The sequence below is a fragment of the Acanthochromis polyacanthus genome, chromosome 10, assembly GCF_021347895.1.
Source record: "Acanthochromis polyacanthus isolate Apoly-LR-REF ecotype Palm Island chromosome 10, KAUST_Apoly_ChrSc, whole genome shotgun sequence".
NCBI lineage: Eukaryota > Metazoa > Chordata > Actinopteri > Pomacentridae > Acanthochromis > Acanthochromis polyacanthus.
This window is the reverse complement of record NC_067122.1, coordinates 3,810,046-3,834,780: the sequence shown is the minus strand read 5'-3', so window position 1 is coordinate 3,834,780 and position 24,735 is coordinate 3,810,046. Positions and strand designations below refer to the sequence as shown.

Here is a 24,735-nt window from a genome sequence, read left to right as displayed (position 1 = left end):
CTGCAGCTTATTGAAATAATTACGTCTTACAATCAGAGACATAATGTTTTATTTCCCATATTTGCAGATTTTTGAAACTCCAGAACTTCACCAAACTGCTGTCATCAAACTCCACCATCAGACTCATCAGTCCATCAGCAGCCTGCCTTCCCAGCTCATCCTCAACTCATTTTACATCCCTGCATGTTATTAGTCTGTTTTCTGCTTCGTCCTGGTTGTTTAGACGCTTATATGTGAGTCTTTTCTCATGCTGGCCTGACCTGTGTTGTTGTTTTAATTAGTTATAGTTTCATAAATCTGCATATAATAGAACAAAGCATCCTGGTGATATAATTATTTAACAACGCTGCAGTCAAACAAGCTGAACATCATCAGAGAGAAACCTGATGAACAAGAACATGGTGGAGTTTGATGATGATGTGATTTGATGAAGTTCTGGAGATCCAAAAATCTGCATATTCAGTCATTAATGCATGTTGGTCACAACTTTAACAAGAAATTATTTTTAAAATACTGCAGACAACTAACCTGAAATGTGTAACGGAGGTAATCCTGTAGTGACAGATCTCCAATGTGGTGACAGACTAAGTGCTTTGACAGATCTGAGGACAACACTAAATCTCTGTCCGCTCTTTACCGTACAACGCAGACTAGATGCGCAACAGATTTTAAGTGTCCATGTCTTGAGTGCGTTTCTCCATTAAAGCAGAGATGTCTGACCGAAGCGTTGAGTCTCCATGTTTTCTACGTTTTAATCACATAAAACCTTTCGGACAGTTTAAAGTATTAATGCTGTTTGAAATCCACTTTCACATCAGCGAGACCAGCAGCTTTAACAGTTCAGCAGCTTGGAGCTTCATGGACCCAATTGTTCTGTTGTCCAACTGTCAGAAGAACCGTCAGCAGAACCCTGAACACGGTCAGTTTTAGAGAATAAACACAGACAAATCCTGGAGACAACTTCTACACTTTGGTGTTGTAGTATCAGCAGCTGGAAGTTGGTTGTATTAAAGTAAAAATATGATTTTTTTTTAAAATATACTTGACGTTGCATCGGTCAGCTAACGAACATTGGCTAACTGCTAACTAACAACGTCAGCTAATTTAGAAAAACATCTAACATTTGCTCGGTTAAATAACTTGAACAATGTTAGCAACTGTACTAAATGTTTATTAACGTCATTACAAAATGTTTCTACTGTAGTGCCGAAGAACTGGAGTCTGAGGCGGAGTGTCAAACACAGGTGCTAACCTCTTTACTGACATCAATCGACAGAATTAACCTCTCAGTAGTGATGGGACAAATGAACCGAGGCATCGAGGCGTGTCTCGAGTAAAAGTGGGCGTGTCAGATGAAGCTTCGCTTCGAGGCTTGGGTCGCTTCTGGAAAAGTCACGTGACCGATGACAAACGAGGCCTCGGTTTGTGCAGATCACGTGATTGGTTCGTTCAACGTATCGCTGTCCCATAAAAACGTTTCGAATCTCGAGCCACACTGTGGGTGTTGTTGGCTTTTGTGGAGAGAGGAGTGAGAGCGAGTTGTCGTTAGTATTATTTAGTAAATATTATTGGTTAGTATTATTCGGTGTGAAATAGCAGTAGCTGGAGGAGTAGGAGAAGTGTAGGAAGAGCAGCAGTTTAGATTATTTCCCAACTGCAGTGCTTTGATGTGAGACAGTACATATATTTTTCTTTTACATTGGTTTATGGGTTGTGTAAAATTATGGGTGTTTGTGTGTGTCAGTTTTACCATTTGTAAATGTAACTCCATTTGGTGTCTGCACCTTCTGTCACCTTCTTCAGTCACATGGGAACTAGACTCTACTTTGACGTGTATGTAAAGAAGCCACTGGGAGCCACAGTTCTACAGCAGGGCCTACAAAGCATGTGTTAGTAAGTCCTCACCCGTGTGGGAGTATTTTGAGTTGACTACTCATAATAAGGTTTTATGTGGGAAAACTCATAATATATTGGATACTTGCCATATATTAAACTATCAGTCCTAATATGTATGATTTTATTAATGATGAGGTGTTCCAAGGAGCTGGAGAAATATTGTCCAAAAAAAAGAAACCACCTAAATCCCAGCTCTGTGGAAAAATTCTCTTATTTTTGAATAATATCAAATAAAATGCTGTCCCTACTTTAGTTTTGCAATGGTACCACAAGCACAGTCACAAAACAAAAAGAAGCACAAGCACATTTTATTTATGTCGCCCTGATTACTATTAAAAGTATTTAAACACTTTACAGAAAACCAGAACCTGACCTCAATCAAGAAGTCAAACTACAGATCTCAAATCTCTCCCCATTTGTTTCCACTTTCCTCTCTATCTCTGCTGTCAGGAAAAACAGACACTATATTAAGTATATTATATGTTTATTGGCATTATCATTTAAACACAGTTCAAAGCTTCACATAGCAAAGCCAGTGTGTCATTATAGGCACTCTGCCTGTTTTACTTTTATTTGTCCACTTGATGGCGCAGTAGAGCAAATGACACACCATGAAGCTTCGTAGCCTAGCTTAGCTAGACTGTATTCCCGTTATAAGGGATATACGGGAATACGGTCTAGCCCTCCTCCATTGACACATTTTGACAGGTTGTCAAGCTCCGAGCAGATCAGACCGAACCAATCAGAGCACCAGAGGCGGGAGTTAACGATGCGTCATCTTCAGGGCCGAGATTACCCATCTAACACCTGTGCACCTCCCGCATACAAACGAAATGGCGACCGCAACAGAGCGAGGTTTCTCTCGTGCGCTTTCCTCTGTTTTGCACGGGCTGAATTTGTCCTTAAAACTGGTCGCCATAACTGTTTGGACTACTTCTTCTTCTTCTTCTTTTAATTCCGGCAGGCTGTACGATAGAATGCGTAATGCTGCTCTCCACTGTTGAAAGGGAGAGCTTAGATTTTCCTCAGGACCCCTGTACGGCGAAGGAAGCTGTTAAAACTACAAAACATCATGGCGGAAAGGCAGTTGTTAGGTCGCTTAGTGATTGCGTCACACATGCGTTACGCTGATTGGCTCTCTCCAATTCAAGCTGTGATCGGTAGTCCCGCCTCTGGGCTAGATTTGGTTCAATGGAGCAGTTCCAGACTGACTTTATGTGTATTTGTAATACACAATATAAAGGCTGTCTGGTCCCCAGGCAAGAAGCTTCGACCCATGAGTGAACCAACTGGATGGAAAGCCTCAGTGCTTCATCTCGCCATCACTACCTCTCAGTACATGTGGAGCGTAACTCTAAACAGCAAGCGTAATATGGAATAAGATTACTGTCAAAAGTATTCATCCACGATTCTAACCATTCGTATTCGTAATGTTAAACATTTGTATGTTGATAAAAAATTTGTACACAAAATTCTGCTGTCATATGCATGAGTTTGATAAATTAAGGGTTAGGATTGTTTTTACGAGTATGAACCTAAAAGTTGTGAGTGCAACTCTAATTTCTACGACTACGAAGTCTTCCCTGTGAGGACGAATTCAAGTTTATGGGTACGAGTAGAAAAATACTGGAATGACGTCACATAGGTCACAGGGGAACGTAATCGAACACCGATTGCTCCAAACGCGCATGCGCCATTTATAAAGAGTAGACGCCGGGTGGACCCGGTGGACCTACCGGGGCAGGTGACGCCTCACAGGTCAAGTAAATAACACATCCAACTTCTTGTAATTTATTTATTTCATGAAACTGTACTGTTTTAATTGATATACAGTTTATGGACGAAAGACGGTACTGCTTAGCTTGCACGCTAACGAGCCGGGCCGGTGACACATTAGCCTTCTAATGCAAGGAGGCTAATGAGGAGGATTAATAACAAAACAAACATAATTTGAGATTATGAATCGTGGCAATTGGCGTATGAATCAGCCCATTGTACAGCCTAAATTGCTGTAAATTAAGTCCAGTTTTAGTTCTTTGCAAACTCAGACACGTGCATTAGTTTAGTTTGCAATGAATCTGGCGGAGTTCGGTAAAGTTGGAAAGATATTCACAGATTCGGACTTCCGGCATCAATAACTCATGAGATATATGTTGTCAAAACATGAACGATGCCTCTTTCAAATCGTTGTAAGGTAGACAATGTGCTACAAGGCCAATTTTATCAAAAGTCGCTGTATTTCAAGCTACAGAAATAACATTGGCGTCTATGAGCAGCCGGCGGTGCAACGAGTGAACAGGGACCGTCTGCAAATAGCAAAACCGCTGCAACAGCGAAAAGAGACACTACACATATATTCAATAACTTCACTGTAGAGCCACCAAAATCACTGGAGCCATGAATGGGCTCTTGCTGGTCAAACTACAACTCTTGCTTTGGCGCTAAATGAAAAATCTGAATTTTAAGGAATTTGTATTTTTTATAATTATCATTTTATTAGTAATAAAATTCAATAACTTCACTCTTACACACTGTACAATCACCAAAATCACTGGAGCCATCAATTGTCTCCTGCTGGTCATACTACAACTCTTTATTTGGTGCTAAATTAAAAATCTGAATTTTAAGGAATTTTTATGTTTTGTATGATTATTTTATGAGTATTAAAATGGCACTTTTCTTGATGTATGTGGTATATTTTATATAACACACAGGAAAAATGGCATAAGGGCATAATGTACTTGTTTGTCCAAACACATAATTCTGTATAGTAATGGAATTTACAATCCTTACCAAAGAGAGTATCAGATAACACCAATATACCAAACAAACTGTTTAGACTGTCACCTCAAGTACTGATGATTGAGAAGAAAGACGATAAGACACTTTATTGCAAAGTTTCAGTGTCAATTGATTCATTTATACCATAATGTTAAACTGAGAGTAATATTTTTCTAGTTAAGGACTGTACAGACAATACTTGGAGGTAATAAACCTGACGGTCTGACCAGCACAGGTCACAGCAAGTACACTATGCCCTTATGCCATTTTCCCTGTGTGTTATATAAAATATACCACATACATGAAGAAAAGTGCCATTTTAATACTCATAAAATAATCATACAAAACATAAAAATTCCTTAAAATTCAGATTTTTGATTTAGCGCCAAAGCAAGAGTTGTAGTTTGACCAGCAAGAGCCCATTCATGGCTCCAGTGATTTTGGTGGCTCTACAGTGAAGTTATTGAATATATGTGTCGTGTCTCTTTTCGCTGTTGCAGCGGTTTTGCTATTTGCAGACGGTCCCTGTTCACTCGTTGCACCGCCGGCTGCTCATAGACGCCAATGTTATTTCTGTAGCTTGAAATACAGCGACTTTTGATAAAATTGGCCTTGTAGCACATTGTCTACCTTACAACGATTTGAAAGAGGCATCGTTCATGTTTTGACAACATATATCTCATGAGTTATTGATGCCGGAAGTCCGAATCTGTGAATATCTTTCCAACTTTACCGAACTCCGCCAGATTCATTGTAAACTAAACTAATGCACGTGTCTGAGTTTGCAAAGAACTAAAACTGGACTTAATTTACAGCAATTTAGGCTGTACAATGGGCTGATTCATACGCCAATTGCCACGATTCATAATCTCAAATTATGTTTGTTTTGTTATTAAGCCTCCTTAGCCTCCTCATTAGCCTCCTTGCATTAGAAGGCTAATGTGTCACCGGCCCGGCTCGTTAGCGTGCAAGCTAAGCAGTACCGTCTTTCGTCCATAAACTGTATATCAATTAAAACAGTACAGTTTCATGAAATAAATAAATTACAAGAAGTTGGATGTGTTATTTACTTGACCTGTGAGGCGTCACCTGCCCCGGTAGGTCCACCGGGTCCACCCGGCGTCTACTCTTTATAAATGGCGCATGCGCGTTTGGAGCAATCGGTGTTCGATTACGTTCCCCTGTGACCTATGTGACGTCATTCCAGTATTTTTCTACTCGTACCCATAAACTTGAATTCGTCCTCACAGGGAAGACTTCGTAGTCGTAGAAATTAGAGTTGCACTCACAACTTTTAGGTTCATACTCGTAAAAACAATCCTAACCCTTAATTTATCAAACTCATGCATATGACAGCAGAATTTTGTGTACAAGTTTTTTATTAACATACAAATGTTTAACATTACGAATACGAATGGTTAGAATTGTGGATGAATACTTTTGACAGTAATCTTATTCCATAGCGTAACAGCATAAATCGTCCGTGTGCAAAACACAGCCACAACTCTCAATGTTCCGTGGTGAATTATGTAAACCCACTACACTACTCTGTTTTTGTCACCTCAAAGCTAACATTAGGTAGTTTTTCTAAATAACGACATAGCTGCCGTTAATCCGTTAACGCATAGTTTAGCTGCTTTGCAGTTAGCTCACTCACTAACATTCACTTCAGCCTCAGTGAATCCTCGGATACATGAACATTTCTTTATGTTGACTGAAGGTTACAGTAACGTTAATGCTGCCGCCAGAAACACCATTTTATTTCTGTATTTAACTAAAACCATCATGCAGAGTTTAGCCAAAGTCTGTCTCCATGTTTTCTCTGCTGCAGTTTCTTGTTGTCTGCTGAGGTTCCTTCATGCTCCTCCACTGGTGCTGCAGATGTTGTTCTTATATTTCTGTGAATATTAGACCAACCTGTGTGTCTAAAGTGAGATTAGATAAACATCTTAAAACAAATATCTCCAGCTAAAACACATATGAGGTTGAGACAGCTTTAAAGGATCAGTTCAGCTCACATAATGCAGTTTTTCACCTGTTAGAAGTGACTTCAGCATTTGTGATGTTGTGACTGAAATGCTGTTCATGCATCAAAATTACTTTATTTCGTTCATGTTGGTTGTATTTAAAACTCACAGGACAATTACAAAACATTCATTATATCTTTATTTCATAGATAAAACCCACCTATAAATCATGTTAATTACAGTTTAAGCACAGATATCAGACATGCTAAACACATACAGCCTAAACATCAGAAACATCCCTGTATAATAACTTATAATGATGATATCAGGGCTAATTACACTATTAATTGCAAAACCGTCTTTGGTCACAGTTCCAAGAAACATTAAGTTTGACAGAGACAAACCTTTGCTTTCAGTGCAGACATTAAGTTGTGTGTTTTCATGTTGTGACTGTTTGAGCAGATAAAAGCAGCTGGAGATGGATAGAAACTGTTCAACATGAAACAGGGAGACATAACGTGGGAGGTAGAAATTACACACTCAGTGTTTGGTAGACCAACACTTTGTACCGTGACACCTGCCTCTCATCTCATTTCACTAACTACACATCCTCACTTCCTTTCCTGGTGTCTTAGTTCCTCCCAGCAGAGAGGAGGAGATGCATCTTGGTCTCACGCTGTCACTTTAAAGTGACGTCAGGTAAATATGAGGTGTGTCTCAGCTGTTTTATTACAACTACCACTGTGTTTTATGATCTGTCAGATAAGTTTCAGTTGATCATTTTACTTATAATTCAAGTCACAACACAGATTATCGTTGATTTATGTTTTGTATTTAGCATTTATTTTGTTCATGACAACTTACAGTCTATATTTTCTTCAGACGTTTGATTAAAACTTTTTCCTTGTAAAACATCTTCAACCTTGTCAGATTGTTCTCTGTCAGCTGGGATGTTCCCGTCTGTAAATCCAAAGATGTGAGCAGTTCTGATGATGTGGGAGTTTTGTTGTGATTCAAAGCAACCTGTCGGCTCTCAGTTATTCACACTTTCTGCCTCCATCGGTTCACTGACGGAGCTGCTGTCAGTCAGCAACATTCACTTCCATTTTATTGTTCTACGTTTATTTATTCACTTTTATTCATTCCATTTGATATCGATGCTGTACATAGTGAGGTGAATTCACACAGAGAAACTGTCTCTGAAGTCAATAATAATGGAATTATTTCCTTAAATTTAGTTTCTGGCTTCTCAGACAAACACTTTTACTGTAATGACACTTTTTACAACATTCTCTGTAGTCTGGGAACTACTGAGAACTCCACTGAGAACTCAGATAAAAGTCAGAATAAGGGGCAGGGGGGTGAATACAACAAGCAACACAACTGGTTTTTGTGTTTTCCAGTTGGGTGTGAGAGACTATAAGTGAGGCTTTGAAAGGAGTTCTAAGTTCAGGTTTCAGGTTAATGATTAAGTTGATTATTGAGTCTGACTGTACTTGTAGGGAAATAAAATGTTTATGACTGGAGGGTGGATTGATTTGGACTCTCATAATCTGCTGTTTCTGTGTGTGATATGAGAAGGACAAAGAGCTGACCTCTGATCTGTGCAGGTTCACACTGGTTTGTGCTTCGAGCTGTTTGGTTCCTCAGAGCTGAAGAAGGACGACGGTGGAGCTCAGGAAAGGAGCAGAAAGCTGTTGGACTGCAGCAAGTAGAGTAAGTGGACCTTTGATTTGTGTTTGTCATCAACAAGCTGCCGTTTGTCTGCTGCTGTGGACGTCCACAATCAGGTGGTCGGTGGCTGGTCTGGGATCAGTTTGTTGAGAAGCAGAACGTGGGAGGTAGAAATTACACACACTGTTGCCAACTCCTCAGTCAGGAAAGTCGCTGTTGGCTGTCCTAAAAGTCGCTAGAAGTCGCTAAATGACGTCATCGCCTAATTGGCATATTTCCCAGTTTGCATGTAATTGTAATCAACGTTGTAGGAGAGAGGAATAACGTTGTGGAATAGACCAAAAAGTGAGTATAAAACAATCACAATATGTTTTTGTACTAGAGGCTAAATGGTGTGGTTTATTTTAGCATGACAGTGAAGAAACATTTTCGTTTATATGGCTCCGTAAGTCTGGATGGGATCTGTAGTGACTGCGCATGCGCGATTCATCTGTCGTCTGGCCGCGGAGTGAGGTGGGTCTCCCCCTCCCCTCACTGAGACTGCTGTGGGTTACTGGACTGACAGCCTGTGCTCTGGGAGGGGGAGAAGCTCACAGCAGCACCTGCTGCTTGTTGAAAACAGTAACTGCAGAATGAGCCGAGTTTTCCTATCAGAGTCTCCAAAACGGCAGAAAAAGTCGCTAGATTTGTCGCTAGTCGCTTTTGACAAAAAAAGTCGCTAGGAGCTTTGAAAAGTCGCTAGATTTAGCGAGAAAGTCGCTAAGTTGGCAATACTGATTACACTCTCAGTTTTTGGTAGACCAACACTTTCTACCGTGACACCTGCCTCTCATCTCTTTTCACTAACTGCACATCCTCACTTCCTTTCCTGGTGTCTTAGTTCCTCCCAGCAGAGAGGAGGAGATGCATCTTGGTCTCACACTGTCACTTTAACTCTTGTGTTGTCTTCAGGTCTTGTACACTTCTCTTGTCCTCAGGGTCAAAAATGGCCTGTCTCCACAGAGCCGCTAAAATAGAGCAGCTTAATTGAATTCTCAACCAAAAATCTGTTTTACATGAAGAAACAACTTGTCATGTATCACACACTTTGTGAATGTCTGAGTTTTTTGCTCTTCAGAAGGCAGAAACACTGTATCCACTCATATTTATTGCATCACATGTTATAACTGCTTTCTTTGCTAAAGTAGAGGTTTATTATCACTGTTATTGTTGCTAAAGGTACTGCATAGGTGTAAACATTATTTTTTTAGCAAGAGATAGTACTTCTCTGTCCTAAGAAAGTCCCAGAAATGTGGAGAATGTAGCTTTAAACTCATTTTTGAAGAGAAACAACAGTGTGCTGTGTGCTGTAAAATAGAATGGAAAACGACAACTGCAAAATGCTGGTCTTCTGACATCTTTTCAATCATTGTTCCCACTCACAAGATACATAATAATAATAAGAATAAAATGAAAAAGTAGATGTAAAACAAACACATGAACAGCATATTAAGCTCTAATTAGCATATGTCAGACAATACACAGGTGTGTGGCATGGACTTTGCAAATGTATTTCTCATATATGCAGCACACACTGTTTGTTACTCAGTCCTTCTTGTTACTCTTGGACATCTGAAAAAAATCTGACCTGCTATGACCTGCTGCATTCTAAAAACTACACTCATGACTTTAGCAACGAGAGGTGATTGTAGTGCTGTCATCTGCAGCACCTTTATAGCCTCTGAACACATTCCCTTTTAGTAAACGGTGCTTTCAAGAAATGTTTCATTTGTCTGAAATTGTTCAAACTTGAGATTTGTTGTTGCTGGGTGATGTGGCTCCTGCACAAGAAAGTTTTACTTTTTCTGAGATCAGTCAGTAGCACACTCAACCTCCGTTGCATGTGTGTGTGTGTGTCGTAGTGGTTTTAGATGTGTGTGATGTGACTGTGCGTTAGTTCACTGTGACTGTGATTTTTTAACTGCTGGGTCAAAAATGGCCTGAAGACCATCTATGTACACTGTTGATGTACAGCTTTGATGAAAATATAAACAAAATCAATGTTTCACTTTTTCTAATGTTGGGGTGACTTTAGGAAGACTCATCCAATTTCAAGTTGAAAAAGGTCATTTAGGGGGTTTTCTGTGCTGTTAAACATTTTTTGGGGGGTCAAAAATGACCTGAAGACAACACAAGGGTTAAAGTGACGTCAGGTAAATATGAGGTGTGTCTCAGCTGTTTTACTACAACTACCACTGTGTTTTATGATCTGTCAGGTAAGTTTCAGTTGATCATTTTACTTATAATTCAAGTCACAACACAGATTGTCGTTGATTTATGTTTTGTATTTAGCATTTACACTGCGTGCCAAATTATTATGCAAGTGATCATTTCTTCAAAATCTAGAAGGCTGCTGTTCAGAAAAAAAAAACTGAGTTTTAGTATGATGTATTTAAGGCCTTGTGCTTTCACAAAACCCTTGTAGTTTGAATGTACAAAGCTTTTTAATATCCTCTATCATGGATCATGCCTATATAAGTGTGCCACATTGTTATGCAAGTCCTATTCACCTTTGACCATGGGTAAGAAAAGTGACCTGACCAAAGAGGAAAAGAGTGAAATTGTCAAGAGTCTGAGCAAGGGCGAATCTACAAATGATATAGCCAAGAATTTGCAGCGTGATCACCAAACCGTAAATAGATATGTCCAAAACAGTCAAGATGGGGGAAAACCCAGAGTAGAAAAAGCTTGTCGAACATTATCAAGCCGAGAACTATCCCGAATCAAACGAGAGGTTGCTTAAAGACCCTTAGCTACTGGTAAGGCCATTTTTGAAGCATTGGGGCTCAATGATGTACCCAGGTCTACTCCATGTAGGATGCTAAGACGAGTGGCAAAGGTCCAAAAGGCAAAGACAAGACCTCCCCTGAAGAATACATCGGGAAAAACGATTGGAATGGGCTAAACAATACATGAAAGCTGACTTCTCCAAAGTCATATTCACTGATGAGTGCCGGGCAACCCTTGATGGACCAGATGGGTGGGCATCTGGTTGGATTTCAAGTGGCCATGCAGCTCCAACTCGACTGCGATGTCAACAAGGTGGTGGAGGTGTTATGTTCTGGGCTGCCGTTGTTGATGATGAACTTGTTGGTCCTTTCCGGGTTCATGATGATGTAAAATTGAATTATGAGGGGAACTGCACTTTCCTCAAGACAAATTTAATTCCATGGTGGAAAAAACTATCAACTAAAGTGAAGAAGACTCGAGTGTTCATGAATGACAATGCACCTTCGCATGCCTCACGTTACTCCCAAGACTGGTTGGCATCGCAGGGCTTTAAAGACGACCGCCTCACGAACTGGCCCGCCTGTTCCCCCGATCTCAACCCGATTGAGAACTTGTGGTCAATAATAAAGAAAATGATTTGCAGTGAGGGCAAGCAATACAGCTCAAAAGACCAGCTTTGGAAAGCCATACAAGGTGCAGCACACAGCGTCAGCAGAGAAGTCATTAAAACCCTAACTAAATCGGTTGACCAGCGACTTCTGACCCTCATTGAAAGGAAGGGTGGTTATGTTGGACATTAGAGAAGCACTTTATATTTGAAATATTTCAAAGACAGTAAAAGTTTTATTTTTGTATACAATTGTAAAGGAACTGTTTTTTTTTTTTGTTTAAGCTTGAATAGAATTGTAAAAAAAATGTTCTTGTTTACAATCAATAAAACGCTTAAAAGGTACCTACATTTTATTTTTCAGGAATCGTATGCTCTAATCACCAACTTGCATAATAATCTGCCACACTTTTATCTGCAGATTTTGCGTTAATTTAAAAATAAAACCTACAACACATTGAAAAGCATAATATTAACCACAAATATGAAGAAATATATTCACTATCTGACTTCTTAACAAATTTGAAGATGACTGTTAACTTAGTTATTCAAATATCCACAAAAATGCCACTTGCATAATAATTTGGCACGCACTGTATTTTGTTCATGACAACTTACAGTCTATATTTTCTTCAGACGTTTGATTGAAACTTTTTCCTTGTAAAACTCTTCAACCTTGTCAGACCGTTCTCTGTCAGCTGGGATGTTCCCGACTGTAAATCCAAAGATGTGAGCAGTTCTGATGATGTGGGAGTTTTGTTGTGATTCAAAGCAACCTGTCAGCTCTGTTATTCAGACTTTCTTCCTCCATCAGTTCACTGACGGAGCTGCTGTCAGTCAGCAACATTCACTTCCATTTTATTGTTCTACATTTATTTATTCAGTTTTATTCATTCCATTTGATATCGATGCTTTACATAGTGAGGTGAATTCACACACAGAAACTGTCTCTGAAGTCAATAATAATGGAATTACTTCCTTAAATTTAGTTTCTGGCTTCTCAGACAAACACTTTTACGGTAATGACACTTTTTACAACATTCTCTGTAGTCTGGGACCATAACAGAGACAGTGTAGTTTATTATGAAAATAAAATTTGGTATTGAAAAAGAGAACTGAACTGAAAACAGAAAACACTGACATTAGTAGAAAAATGATAAATATTTGATGGTAAAATCACAGACACAAAAAATCACATTAAAACACAAAAAACATAAAAACAAAATGGTTTTGAATATCTGTGTTTTATTTTTCAGTTGAACTTTTCAACACGTTTAATTCCACGTGTTTCAGTTCTGATGTTTTCTTTCTCAAAGCCAAGTTTTATTTTCAGTGACAAACTTCTAGTGTTCTGTCTCTGTTTGGGTCCATCAGTCCATCACTGTAAATGAAAACTTTATTAAAATGATCAGACCAAAGAGAGTTTTGGAGAAAAACAATCAGACGTTCAGTTTGGATGTCATTGATCAGAACAAGATGGAGGCTGTGATTAAAACAGTGAGCTGGTTTATCTGGATTTAGAGAAAAACCAACTGAGTGTAAGAGTGAGTTAAATGCAGAGTTGAGGCTTCATTCTCAGAGTCCACGTGGATGTTAAAGTCACGGCTTTATCTGAACTGAATCCACTGAGAACTCAGATAAAAGTCAGAATAAGGGGCAGGTGGGTGAATACAACAAGCAGCACAACTGGTTTTTGTGTTTTCCAGTTGGGTGTGAGAGACTAAAAGTGAGACTTTGAAAGGAGTTCTAAGTTCAGGTTTCAGGTTAATGATTAAGCTGATTGAGTCTGACTGTACTTGTAGGGAAATAAAATGTTTATGACTGGAGGGTGGATTGATTTGGACTCTCATAATCTGCTGTTTCTGTGTGTGTGATATGAGAAGGATAAAGAGCTGACCTCTGATCTGTGCAGGTTCACACTGGTTTGTGCTTCGAGCTGTTTGGTTCCTCAGAGCTGAAGAAGGACGACGGTGGAGCTCAGGAGAGGAGCAGAAAGCTGTTGGACTGCAACAAGTAGAGTAAGTGGACCTTTGATTTGTGTTTGTCATCAACAAGCTGCTGTTTGTCTGCTGCTGTGGACGTCCACAATCAGCTGGTCGGTGGCTGGTCTGGGATCAGTTTTCAGAGAAACAGAATGAAATGTGCAGAGACAGTCAGCTGTGTGTTTGACTGAGACTGACAGCTGAACTTTGTGTGTTTGTGTCCTCAGGTGGCTGCAGGTTTTCACCAACATGGAAAGGTAAGACAGTCAGCTGAGCCTCACAGTTGTGTGTGAATTCTGGATGGAGTCCAGTAAAGAGAGTGAATGATGAAGCTGCATCCTGACAGCAGATCCAGCAGACTGCGAGTTTGGACTTTGATTTATGACTTAGTGTTAACATAAGATAAGATAGTCCTTTATTAGTCCCCAGGTCAGGGGGAATTTCCAGTGTTACAGCAGCAAAAATCTTTCAGAGCAGCACTAACCATATGTACAGTCAACATAATAATCATAATAACAATATATACAAGAATGAAGAATGAAAAAATGAATAAATACAGTATTACTACACTATAAGTGACATCTGCATTAAGTGGCTTGTGGAATAAATGTAACTGTAAAAGTGCAGAAAATGCCTGCAGTGCAAGGAATTGTTGTGCAGATTTTACTGTCAGAGCGGATTCTTTGGTACTGTTAATGAGGAAAAAACACTCGGAGACAAGGATGACCCAGAGTCAAAATATTCATTTAAGAATATTTAGTAAAAACGCATTGGATAGTACAGAAAATACATGCATGCAGACTCCATGTTGATCTAGCTGGCATCAGACTGACTTAAACTAAGACAATATTCCTCTGCATGCAGCTGTTCACAACAAAGAGCGAATTCTAAACTATTACATGAGTTTTTAACTAAGAAGCTGTTGTCTTCTGATTGGTTCACACTGCCGGATGTCTTCAGTCTTCGTCCAACCACAGCCGTCTTCACCCTGTATTGAGAGTACTTTGCATGTGTGTGTATGTGCCTGCCTGAGGTGTGACTTCCTGTGAGCTTTCCACAGACTACAACTCAGCTTTCTGCAGACAACAGGTCTGAGCTTCTTGCTCAATTTATGCTGAGCTTTGAGTTTTATTAATTCAGCTTATTAAATTTATATTTCATAATAGTACAACAATATCAATAAATTAATTATTTGTATAAGGCAGATTAATCTGATTTTATCCCTATTTTAATCTAGGATCCTCATAGGTTAATATAAGATTTCTATGCCTGTCCCCAATTTACTGTTAATTTAAGACATTGTTGATTACATTTTCTTTTAAGTGTTTTTCTTATGAACATTATATTTTAATCTTAATTCCCCAATATTGTTTTATGGTTTAATACTTTAACTTTTATTCTTGTTTAAACATCTAGCTGTTGTTTGAACCTTTTGCCCTGTCTCTGTCCTCTGTGAGTACGTGACAAGTTGCACATCTCTGTAACCGCAGACCCCCCTCTTTCTTCCAGGTATTACATAGTTTTAACGGATGTTCTTTATTTTTAATTTAAAACTGTCACCTGTCCACACTAAACTGCCATCCTAGATGCTATTCTTATTTCAGTTTGTTAGTTTTGAAGCGAGGGGGAGAGTTTTCCCCTCAGCTCTTTGAAAGGTCAGTTGTAACCACAAGCCTTTTAGTCAAGTGGAGCATCAAGCATTTACCTTAAACACACTTTCCTTTAAGTTAGATGTTGAAACCTGCACAACCTGCTTAGATCAACACTTTTCCAGGTTATGAGCTAGAACTCAAACATGCATTCATAAGCACTTTATTACATTTGATTATAGGGTTAATACAAGTTGCAAGCACACATAATATGATCAACGAAGGTTAATGATGAATATAAGTAATAAGTAAAAGAGTAATTAAATGATGATTGTAAGTAATGAATAAAAGTAATAACATGATGATCATAAGTAATAAGCAAAAGTGATTAATATGATGATTGTAAGTAAAAGTGATAAAATGATGATCATAAGCAATAAGTAAAAAGTAATTAAAATGATGATTATAAGTGATTAGTAAAAAAGTAATAAAATGATGATTGTAATTGATAAGCAAAAGAGTAATTAAAATGATTATAAGTAATAAGCAGAAAGCAATAAAAACATGATAGTTTAATATATATGTAAAATGAATATTCCCCACATTACCATGGTTTAACATGATATGATATGAGTCCAGTTCATGTCAACATCAGCCAGTGATGCTGATGTTGTACAGTCTTACAACAGATGGGATGAATGACCTGCGATCGTGCTCCTTCTTGCAAGGGGGGGGGGGTCTCAGTCTGCTGCTGAGGTTGTTGTGAAGCTGCTTGTTTGTGCTGCAATTACTAAACTGCTGGTTTTCTGTCTACCAGGATCCATCAGAACCCAGAACCAGAACCAGAACTCAGTCTTGTCTCCATGGAGGATGCTCCCTCAAAGGGCGCCGCCATGTTCTTTGAAAGACAACAACGTTCTGCTAAAAAGAAGTAAGATGCTGACGCTGTAGTTCATCCTCACAAAGACACAATATGAACAAGATGAGACACAACAGACATGACATCTTGTTTATCGTCTGTTTGCAGTGGCTTTGTGTTGTGTGTAGTTGTTTTGTGTGTCTTTGCAGTGGTTTTAATGTTGGTTGATCAGTGTATTTGTGATTTATGTTCACTGTGAAGAGCATCAACCTTTGAACTTTTCCAGATTCATTCTTCTCCTTGTTGATGGACGATAAACAGTGAATTTGTCTCCCTGCTGGTTTTCCTCTCTGTCTACCAGGATCTATCAGAACCCAGGACCAGGACCAGGACCAGGACCAGGGTCCAGCTATGTGTCTATGAAGCGTTATGGATCAGTGGATCAATTGATTGATCTTAAAAGACGACAACCGTCTGTCGAAAAGAGGTAAGATGCTGATCTGTAGTTCATCCTCACAAAGACAGACTTACTTACTTACTGCCCATCATGCCTGTGTGGCACATAGGGCAACAACGAAATCCTTCCAACCCTGCCTATCTTTAGTCAGTTTTTCAATGGTGCTCCAGCTGTAATTGAGCTTCCTCATTTCCTTCTCTACAGTCCTGCGCCAGGTTGTTTTCGGGTGCCCTCTGCTTCATTTCCCTTCTGGTGTCCAGTGCACTGCAATTCTGGCTATGTTGTTACTAGCCTTCCGCATCACATGTCCGATCCACCTCCATCTTCTCCTGGTGACAAGTGTATGAATGTCCTCCTGCTTAACTGGTCGTTTGATATTTTCTGGGGCCAGAAGATTCTCAAAATCTTCCTGAGGCTAGCTGTGTGGAAGGATGCTTGTCTTGAGAGGTCCTGTTCTAACATTCGCCAGCATTCCGAGCCATAAAGGAGAGTGGACAATACGCAGCTCTGATAGATTCTAAGCTTCGTCTTTATGCTGTAGCTTGCTGACCTCCATACTGATCTTAAGCTCATACATGCATTTCTTGCTTTGTTTAATCTGCTTTGTATATCTATACTAGTACCTCCATCTTGGCAAAGCACACTTCCAAGGTATGTGAACTTGTTGGTGTATGGAATGTCCTGTCCTCTGACCCTGATCTTTGTTGGGGAAGGGACATTAACACACATGGCCTCTGTCTTCTTCAAGCTAATTCTCAAGCCGACCTGGTTGCTGAACATGCTGAGCCGGTCTGTCTTCTCCTGGATGTGCTGTCGGTTGTAGGACAATAGGGCTAAATCGTCTGCGAAATCGAGGACTTCGAGCGTAGTAAAAGGCGTCCACCTTATGCCTCTTCGCTGATCTTCCATTGTTCGACAAAGGACCCAGTCAATAGCAATATTGAATAGCATGGATGACATGACACATCCCTGCCGTACACCGGTTTTAACTTCTAAACTTAGATCCTCCTGGCCGACGCAACATGTGAAATTTGAGTAGAAGCATTTGATGATATTAACAATGCGCTGTGGAATGCCATATGCTCTCAGAATCTGCCAGAGACTGTCCCAGTGAATGCTGTCAAATGCTTTCTCATAGTCGATGAAATTTACATATAACTCCCTGTTCCACTCAGTACATTGTTCAAGTATGTTCCGCAGTGTGAAAATATGAGCCGTACATCCACGCCCCTTGCGAAATCCAGGTTGCTCGTTCCGCAGGATGTCTTCAACAGCTTGGGTGATGAGCTGTATAATGACCTTGCAGAAGATTTTTCTCGGCACAGATAAAAGGGTAATTCCTCGCCAGTTGTTACAATCACTTAGAGACCCTTTCTTTGGTATTTTGATTATCACTCCTCTGCTCCAATCTGCACTCTAAACAAGGGGGTCAGAATGGTTGCAGCAAGCTCAGGGTCTGCTTTAACCCCTTAACCCGCACGGGCCCGTATTCGGGCCCAAAATGGCCGGCTGAAGTTTAACGGCAAAAGCATTTTTAGCTTCAAACGCGATGAAAGAAACACTATACATCCATGGAAAGCTTAGAGTCTAATGAATCCGCCGGTATAAACCAATTTCAGATGTGATTACCACAGCGGGTAATATAAACACATTTCTAAAACAAACAACAAAAATTTAAAGGGACACATAAAGGGCACAACTCACCTTTCGATGGTCTTTTACCGGTCAACGATGAAAATAGTCCACAAAAAACGGCCATAATCCAAGAGTAGTCATCCAGACAATACTAGCAAGTATAATATTTTGTCCAAAACATGTCTAGAAATAAGTAAATGGGGGCGGCATGGCTCAGTGGGTAGAGTGGCCGTCTTGTAACTGGAAGGTTGCCGGTTTGATCCTCGGCCCGTCAAGCTCATGTCGAGGTGTCCCTGAGCAAGACACCGAACCCCTCATTGCTCCTGATGGGTTGTGGTTAGTACCTTGCATGGCAGCTCCCGCCATCAGTGTGTGAATGTGTGTGTGAATGGGTAAATGTGACATATCATCATGTAAAGCGCTTTGGATAAAAGCGCTATATAAATACAACCATTTACCATTTAAGTAAATAATCCACAAATAGCTCGGCTCCGTGCGCGTCCACGCGGCACATGGTGGCGCTGCGCGTTCCATAATTCACTGCATTTTTGTCCATAATTTTATGAAGCTTTCTGTAATCCACACGATCTCGGTCAGAAAATGGCGACTGAAGCCTCTGCTTTCGATTCCAACCGCATTTCAACCAATCAAGTGACTTATCGCTGCCTCCGAAGCCTAAACAGCCAACCGTTGCTGAGACCGATGGATCTGGTGACCCTCATCTCATCAGTAAATTCTGAGCAAATCACGTCGGAGGAAACGTTTGACTGACAGTGCATGTAGCCAATGAGCTTGCTGAATAGCCGAGAGGCGGGTTTTAGCGGCCCTGTGTGACTTTTCACACCTCCCTGCTCTCCTGCAGGGAGAAATCCACCTATATACTCAATTTACTGTGTTCTGTCCATTTTGGGCAGTGGACATTTACAGTTTTTGTGTAAATGTCCAAAAGTTCTCTTGTTATGCTAACTTACATACTGTTTGAATTTTACTGCTAGCTATATATGGAGTATGTTTAATGTCAGAGCCGTACATCATCAGACTAAACTATGAGTCAGTTTTCAATGTTAGCTTATACTTTGTGTCACATATCCTGTCATACATGTATCCAAATGTGTGTTGTGTTTTCCTTGCTTTCCCACCCCTCCCTCTTCTCCCATCCCTCCCCCTTGCCCTCCTCTGTCCCTCTCAACCCCCCCGGCCAGCAGGCAGATGGGTCCCCCCTATATAGAGCCGGGTTCTGCTCGAGGTTTCTTCCCTGTTAAAAGGGTGTTTTTCCTTGCCACTGTCACCTTAAGGCTTGCTCTGGGGGTCAGGCATATGGGTTCTGTAAAGCGTCTTGAGACGATTTGACTGTAATTGACGCTATATAAATAAAATTGAATTGAAATAAATTGAATTGAATCCTGCTGCGGCCAGGAGCTGCAGCTTTTCTCTGTCTCCGTCTGTGCCTCTGATTCAGATCAAGATCCACACTGAAGCTTATCTGAAGTGATTTTTTGAGTTCTTTATGAGTTTTTGGAGTGAAAATAATGTGAAAAAGGGCTAATAAACGAACATATACCATTTTTGCACAGGGTGTACATAGGGTGTCCAAAATTGACATAATTGGGCATATTAGTACAAAAACGTGTGAAACACTCATTTCTTGTAGTATTGCTCTGAAATTTTGTCCTGAACTATGTAAGACCCCAGGCTGTTGCCTTGTTGTGTTTCAAGCTGTCACAGTGCTGCCACACTAATTTTCAGGTGTTTTATTAGGGAAAAAATTTAGGCGAGAATAAAATTCATCCTAATTCAGTGTGTTTCAACATAAATAACTCTGTGCCAGTAGCACCTAGAGTAATTCTGACTGCACTGGGTGAAAATTCAGGTTGTCAGCTTTCAAAGGAGACCCCAACCATGCCTGTACTCCAAACAGTTCAAGAACAGCATTCAATTTACTTTATGTACATCTTCAGTAGAAATTTCAGGCGAAAATTGACCGCAGCTTAAAGCTCAGCACTGAGATTGTCATAGCCAGGAGCTTTTCCATTCTTCAAGGAATTAATGGCTTGGATGATTTCTCTCCTAGTTGGAGCATCTGTGCAGATGTCAAGGTCAGTTGCGGCTTCCTGGATGTTTGGCACTACTGTTGGTGGTGGTCTGTTTAAAGGCTCTTTAAAGTGTTCCGTCCAGCGCCGTTGCTGCTCACCCTCTGATGTTAATAAGATACCGTTCTTGTCCTTTACGAGGACGTTGGTTGTGTGGCATTTACCTGTTATGATCTTGGTGATCTTATATACTGTTCCTTGTTCATTGCGTGCAGCTGCCTCCTCTGCCTGGGATGCAAGGTTCTCCATGTACTTCCGTTTATCTGCTCTTGTTTGACATTTCACCTCCTTGTTCACTGCCCGATACATCTCTTGATGCCTTTCTTTAAGCCGTTGGGATTTCAAGTCCATAACTTTCTTTTTTAGTCTCCGTCTACTTTCAATTACTTTCCAGGTATCAGGTGACATCCATTCCTTTGGCCTCCGCTGCCTGCAGTCTAGACATGCCTTGCTGCTATCATTGTAAGCAGTAACAGTTTTCTCCCAGTCCCTATTCACCCCTTCATCGCGAATATCCTCCCTTCCGTCTGGTTCCACAAGAGCCTCGAATCTGTTGCGCACCTCCAGAATAAAAGATTTTCGCACGTTTGGGTGTTTCAGTTGGCTCACATCGAAACGACTGCACCCCTTGGTTAGACGCCCTGTACTCTTTAATTTCAGTTTAAGACAGGCTGTTACAAGATGATGGTCACTTTCTTTCTTTTTTTTTTTTTGTCTGCAAGTCCGCTCAAAAATGACACCAACCACTCATGGTGCCACTGCTTAAGCTTCATGTGCAATTTTTTTTCTTCTTTGTGCCTGTGACCACCACCGGCCCTCATGGCAAATTAACCTATCATGTTTATTTCAAGCTGTTTTCTACATTATGCCATTGAGGGCTGTGCACACCCAAGTGAAACATAAAACAAACACAGGACAGACAGAAAGGTGAGGCATAGACAGTGTTCTAAGAGAAAAGGTGCATTTTATTTGTTTGTACTCTTTAATTCACACCTTAAAACCATTTACAAATCTAAAACCCTTCACAAACACCTAATACGACAAAGTCCCAACTGGATCAATCATGAAGATGTCAGGAGGCCACAAGAAGGATAGATAGAGCAGAGTGAGATCCACAGACACTAACCCAGCAACCTCCACTGACTCAGCAACCGGAGGAACAAACTCTATTGAGTTTTGGTAGGTGCCGGTGTGGTGGGTCTGGCATGCATGAAAACCTCCACCAAAAGGAGGGAGCTGTCCCCTCCAGCCCAAGGAGGTCCACCCAGCCCCCCCGCAGGAGCCACCAAGCGGAGACCCAACCCAGGAGCCCGGAGCGACCCCCCCCCCCCCCCCCGACACAGCCAGAGCCCCAAGGCCCGCGCAGCAGGACAGGCCATAGCGGACCCCCACGGCGCCCCACCGGCCCACAGCCCCACTTCCCCCACGACCACCCGCCCCCCCCATCCTCCCCAACAACCCGGCCCCCCCGCCCCCCAGACCCCAAACCCCCGCCCCCCCCACCGTCCCACCCCCCGCCACCCACCCACGCCACCCCCCCTCCCCCACCATGGTCCCTCCCCCTACCCTCCTCCCCCTCAGCCCCCAAGCCCCCCCACCCCATCCCACACCCGCCCTTCCATCCCACACCCATCCCCCGCCCCACCCCCAGGGGGAGGGCGGAAGGCAGGAGAAGGAGGGGGAGGAGGAGACGTGATGATCCCCTCCGTGATGAAAGTGATGGTCACTTTCAATGTCAGCTCCTCTCCTCACCTTGACATCCCGAAGGGATCTCCGCCATTTTCCATTGATCAGCAGATGGTCAATTTGATTTCTATCCCTGCCATTTGGGGAGCACCATGTGATTTTATGGATCTCTCGGTGTGGGAAAAGGGTGCCCCCTATCACCAGGTTGTTCGCTGTGCAAAACTCAACAAGCCTTTCACCATTTTCATTGATGATGCCACTCCCGTGTCTTCCCATCACTCTGTCACTGCCTGAGTTATCAGCACCAACTTTGGCGTTTAGATCCCCCATGATGATGATAACATCTTGCATTGGGACCTGCTCAATCTCTGCTTGGAGACTGAGATAGAAATTGTCTTTCAGATCAACTTCACTATCATTGGTCGGAATATAACACTGAATCAGGGTCAAGTTGATTTGCTTTCCTTTCAGCCTGGCCTTTATGAGGCGACTATTAATAGGTTTCCATTCCAACAGCGATCTATCTGCTCCTTTCTTCAGAATAATTGCCACACCTTCACGATGTAGCTCGTCGTCCCGCCCAGAATACAGTACCGTCTCGCCTGACACCGTCTTTAATCTCCCTGTCCCTATCCATCTGCTTTCACTTACGCCCAATACGTGCAAGTTATATCGCCTCATTTCTGCTGTAGCTTGTGCAAGCTTCCCAGTTTCGTACATAGTACGTACATTCCAGAAGCCAATCCTGGTCTTGGTTTTTGCACTCATCACTTCCAACTTCATGCCAGTAGTTTCCATCTGGCTTTCACCACTGGCAGTCATATGGTTCAAAGACCTTGGGAGGTCTGCGTGCAGGATGTTGGTTGTGTTCGTTGCTGTTTCCGTAACAAGTTCTTTTTACAGGATGAGGTTGTTAGCCTCAAGCCTAACTCCCATGCCTGGAGGGCCATGGGACTGACTTTAGTCTGGACCCTACTCCTTGACCTTTCCGGCTTGGGAGGCCCTACCAGGGGTGTAAACACCCCCGCCGGCATAGCTCTTGGAGTCACTGGGACACACAAGCCACTCAGCCACGACAAGGCAACAGTCCCAGTGAGTGGTCACAAAGACACAACATGAACACAAAGACACACAACCAGGGGTGGACTGGCCATCTGGCATACCGGGTATTTTCCTGGTGGGCCGGTGTCTTGTGGCTGGTCAACAGGTTTTCCTGGTCCTGTTATCAGTAAATTGTAACAGGATTTTAAATTTCACTGGTCGCTCCTATTATTCCGGCCGCTTTTTCAGTGTTTACAGTGAGGTTTTTTTTTTGTTTTTTTTTACGGTGTTGGTTATCAGCTCAGGAAACACACAGACCAATTATGTACGAGTTCAGACGCCCCACGTGACGCTACTCAGCCAATGAAGTCCCTGCATTGTAGCTGCTAAGCAAGCTCTGCATTCAGAAAACAGCTGAGAGGCAAGGGACGGACGAGAGGAGGACATCGAGAGAAAAGCATCTCTGCACATGCTGATTTTGTTCGGCTAAACATACAGCTGTGAGACCGCTTTCTCAACTATCTAACTAAAACTAACGACCTTGACACCATTCAGGCCACGATTCAAAACACTGGCAGGATAAGCGACAGCTCAGTTCTCCCATTAAGCAGCAGGGATATTAGGGAAGGGATATAAGACAGAAAAAAATGTAATTGTTCAATTGTTGAAATTGTTTCAGATTTAGGTGTTGTTAAATATGTATAGAAGTTGGTTCAGGTTGTTCAGTCATTATTTTTTCAAGTTCTGCACTTTATTTTCAGATGTACAGTTAAAATTTATTTATTACAAAATGCTGTCAAAATGTTTTTGAAACGTACTGAATTTATTTGATTTGATAGTCAATTATTCATTACATGTAGACACTAATAAAACTACCACGTTACATCAACATATATCACACTAACTCAAGTTAGACATTATGATGTTCTGGACTTTTGCTTTAATACATTTTCTCTTACTGGACCTCTTTGAATTTTAGTTGAAGACCCCTGCTCTACTGGATTGCATTTTTTTTCCAACTTGTCAACAATTTTGCATAGGTCTCTAAGGATGTTTTGGAATTTTTGTTCTGAAAATCCGACCTTTCTGTCACTTTTTGTCCTTGCATTCAAAAATTAGTGCTTGATTAAGTCAACTGATGTTGTGAGCCGGTCTGGCCTTGAAATGCCAGGGCTGATGTTTTTGCCCCAGTCCACCCCTACATACAACAAACATGACATCTTGTTTATCGTCTGTTTGCAGTGGCTTTGTGTTGTGTGTAGTTGTTTTGTGTGTCTTTGCAGTGGTTTTAATGTTGGTTGATCAGTGTGTTTGTGATTTATGTTCACTGTGAGGAGCATCAACCTTTGAACTTTTCCAGATTCATTCTTCTCCTTGTTGATGGATGATAAACAATGAATTTGTCTCCCTGCTGGTTTTCCTCTCTCTCTACCAGGATCTATCAGGACCCAGGACCAGGACCAGGACCAGGACCAGGACCAAGACCCAGTTGTGTGTCTATGAAGAGTGATGGATCAGCGGGTCGATTGATTAACTTTAAAAGACAACAACCGTCTGTCGAAAAGAAGTAAGATGCTGATCTGTAGTTCATCCTCACAAAGACACAACATGAACACAAAGACACACAACATGAACGTGATGAGGACACAACAAACATGACATCTTATTTATTGTCTCTTTTCAGTGGTGTTGTGTGGAGTTG

The 24,735-nt window shown here is 41.3% G+C and overlaps 1 protein-coding gene across 3 annotated transcripts in view; it reads left to right on the top strand.

Moving 5' to 3' along the window:
* The window catches only part of LOC127535872 (NACHT, LRR and PYD domains-containing protein 12-like), a 64,827-nt gene that overhangs the window by 27,242 nt on the left and 12,850 nt on the right, over positions 1–24,735 (top strand). The window contains exons 1-5 of one of the 3 annotated variants that reach the window (XM_051954796.1): positions 7,506–8,360; positions 13,607–13,712; positions 13,904–13,933; positions 16,083–16,196; positions 16,486–16,611. The exons of the other annotated variants lie outside the window; for them this stretch is intronic. Of the exons in view, the coding sequence (XP_051810756.1) occupies positions 13,926–13,933; positions 16,083–16,196; positions 16,486–16,611 (248 nt within the window). The 5' untranslated portion in view covers positions 7,506–8,360; positions 13,607–13,712; positions 13,904–13,925. Of the gene's footprint in view, positions 1–7,505; positions 8,361–13,606; positions 13,713–13,903; positions 13,934–16,082; positions 16,197–16,485; positions 16,612–24,735 lie in introns of those variants that run through there. 3 annotated transcript variants of the gene reach the window in all.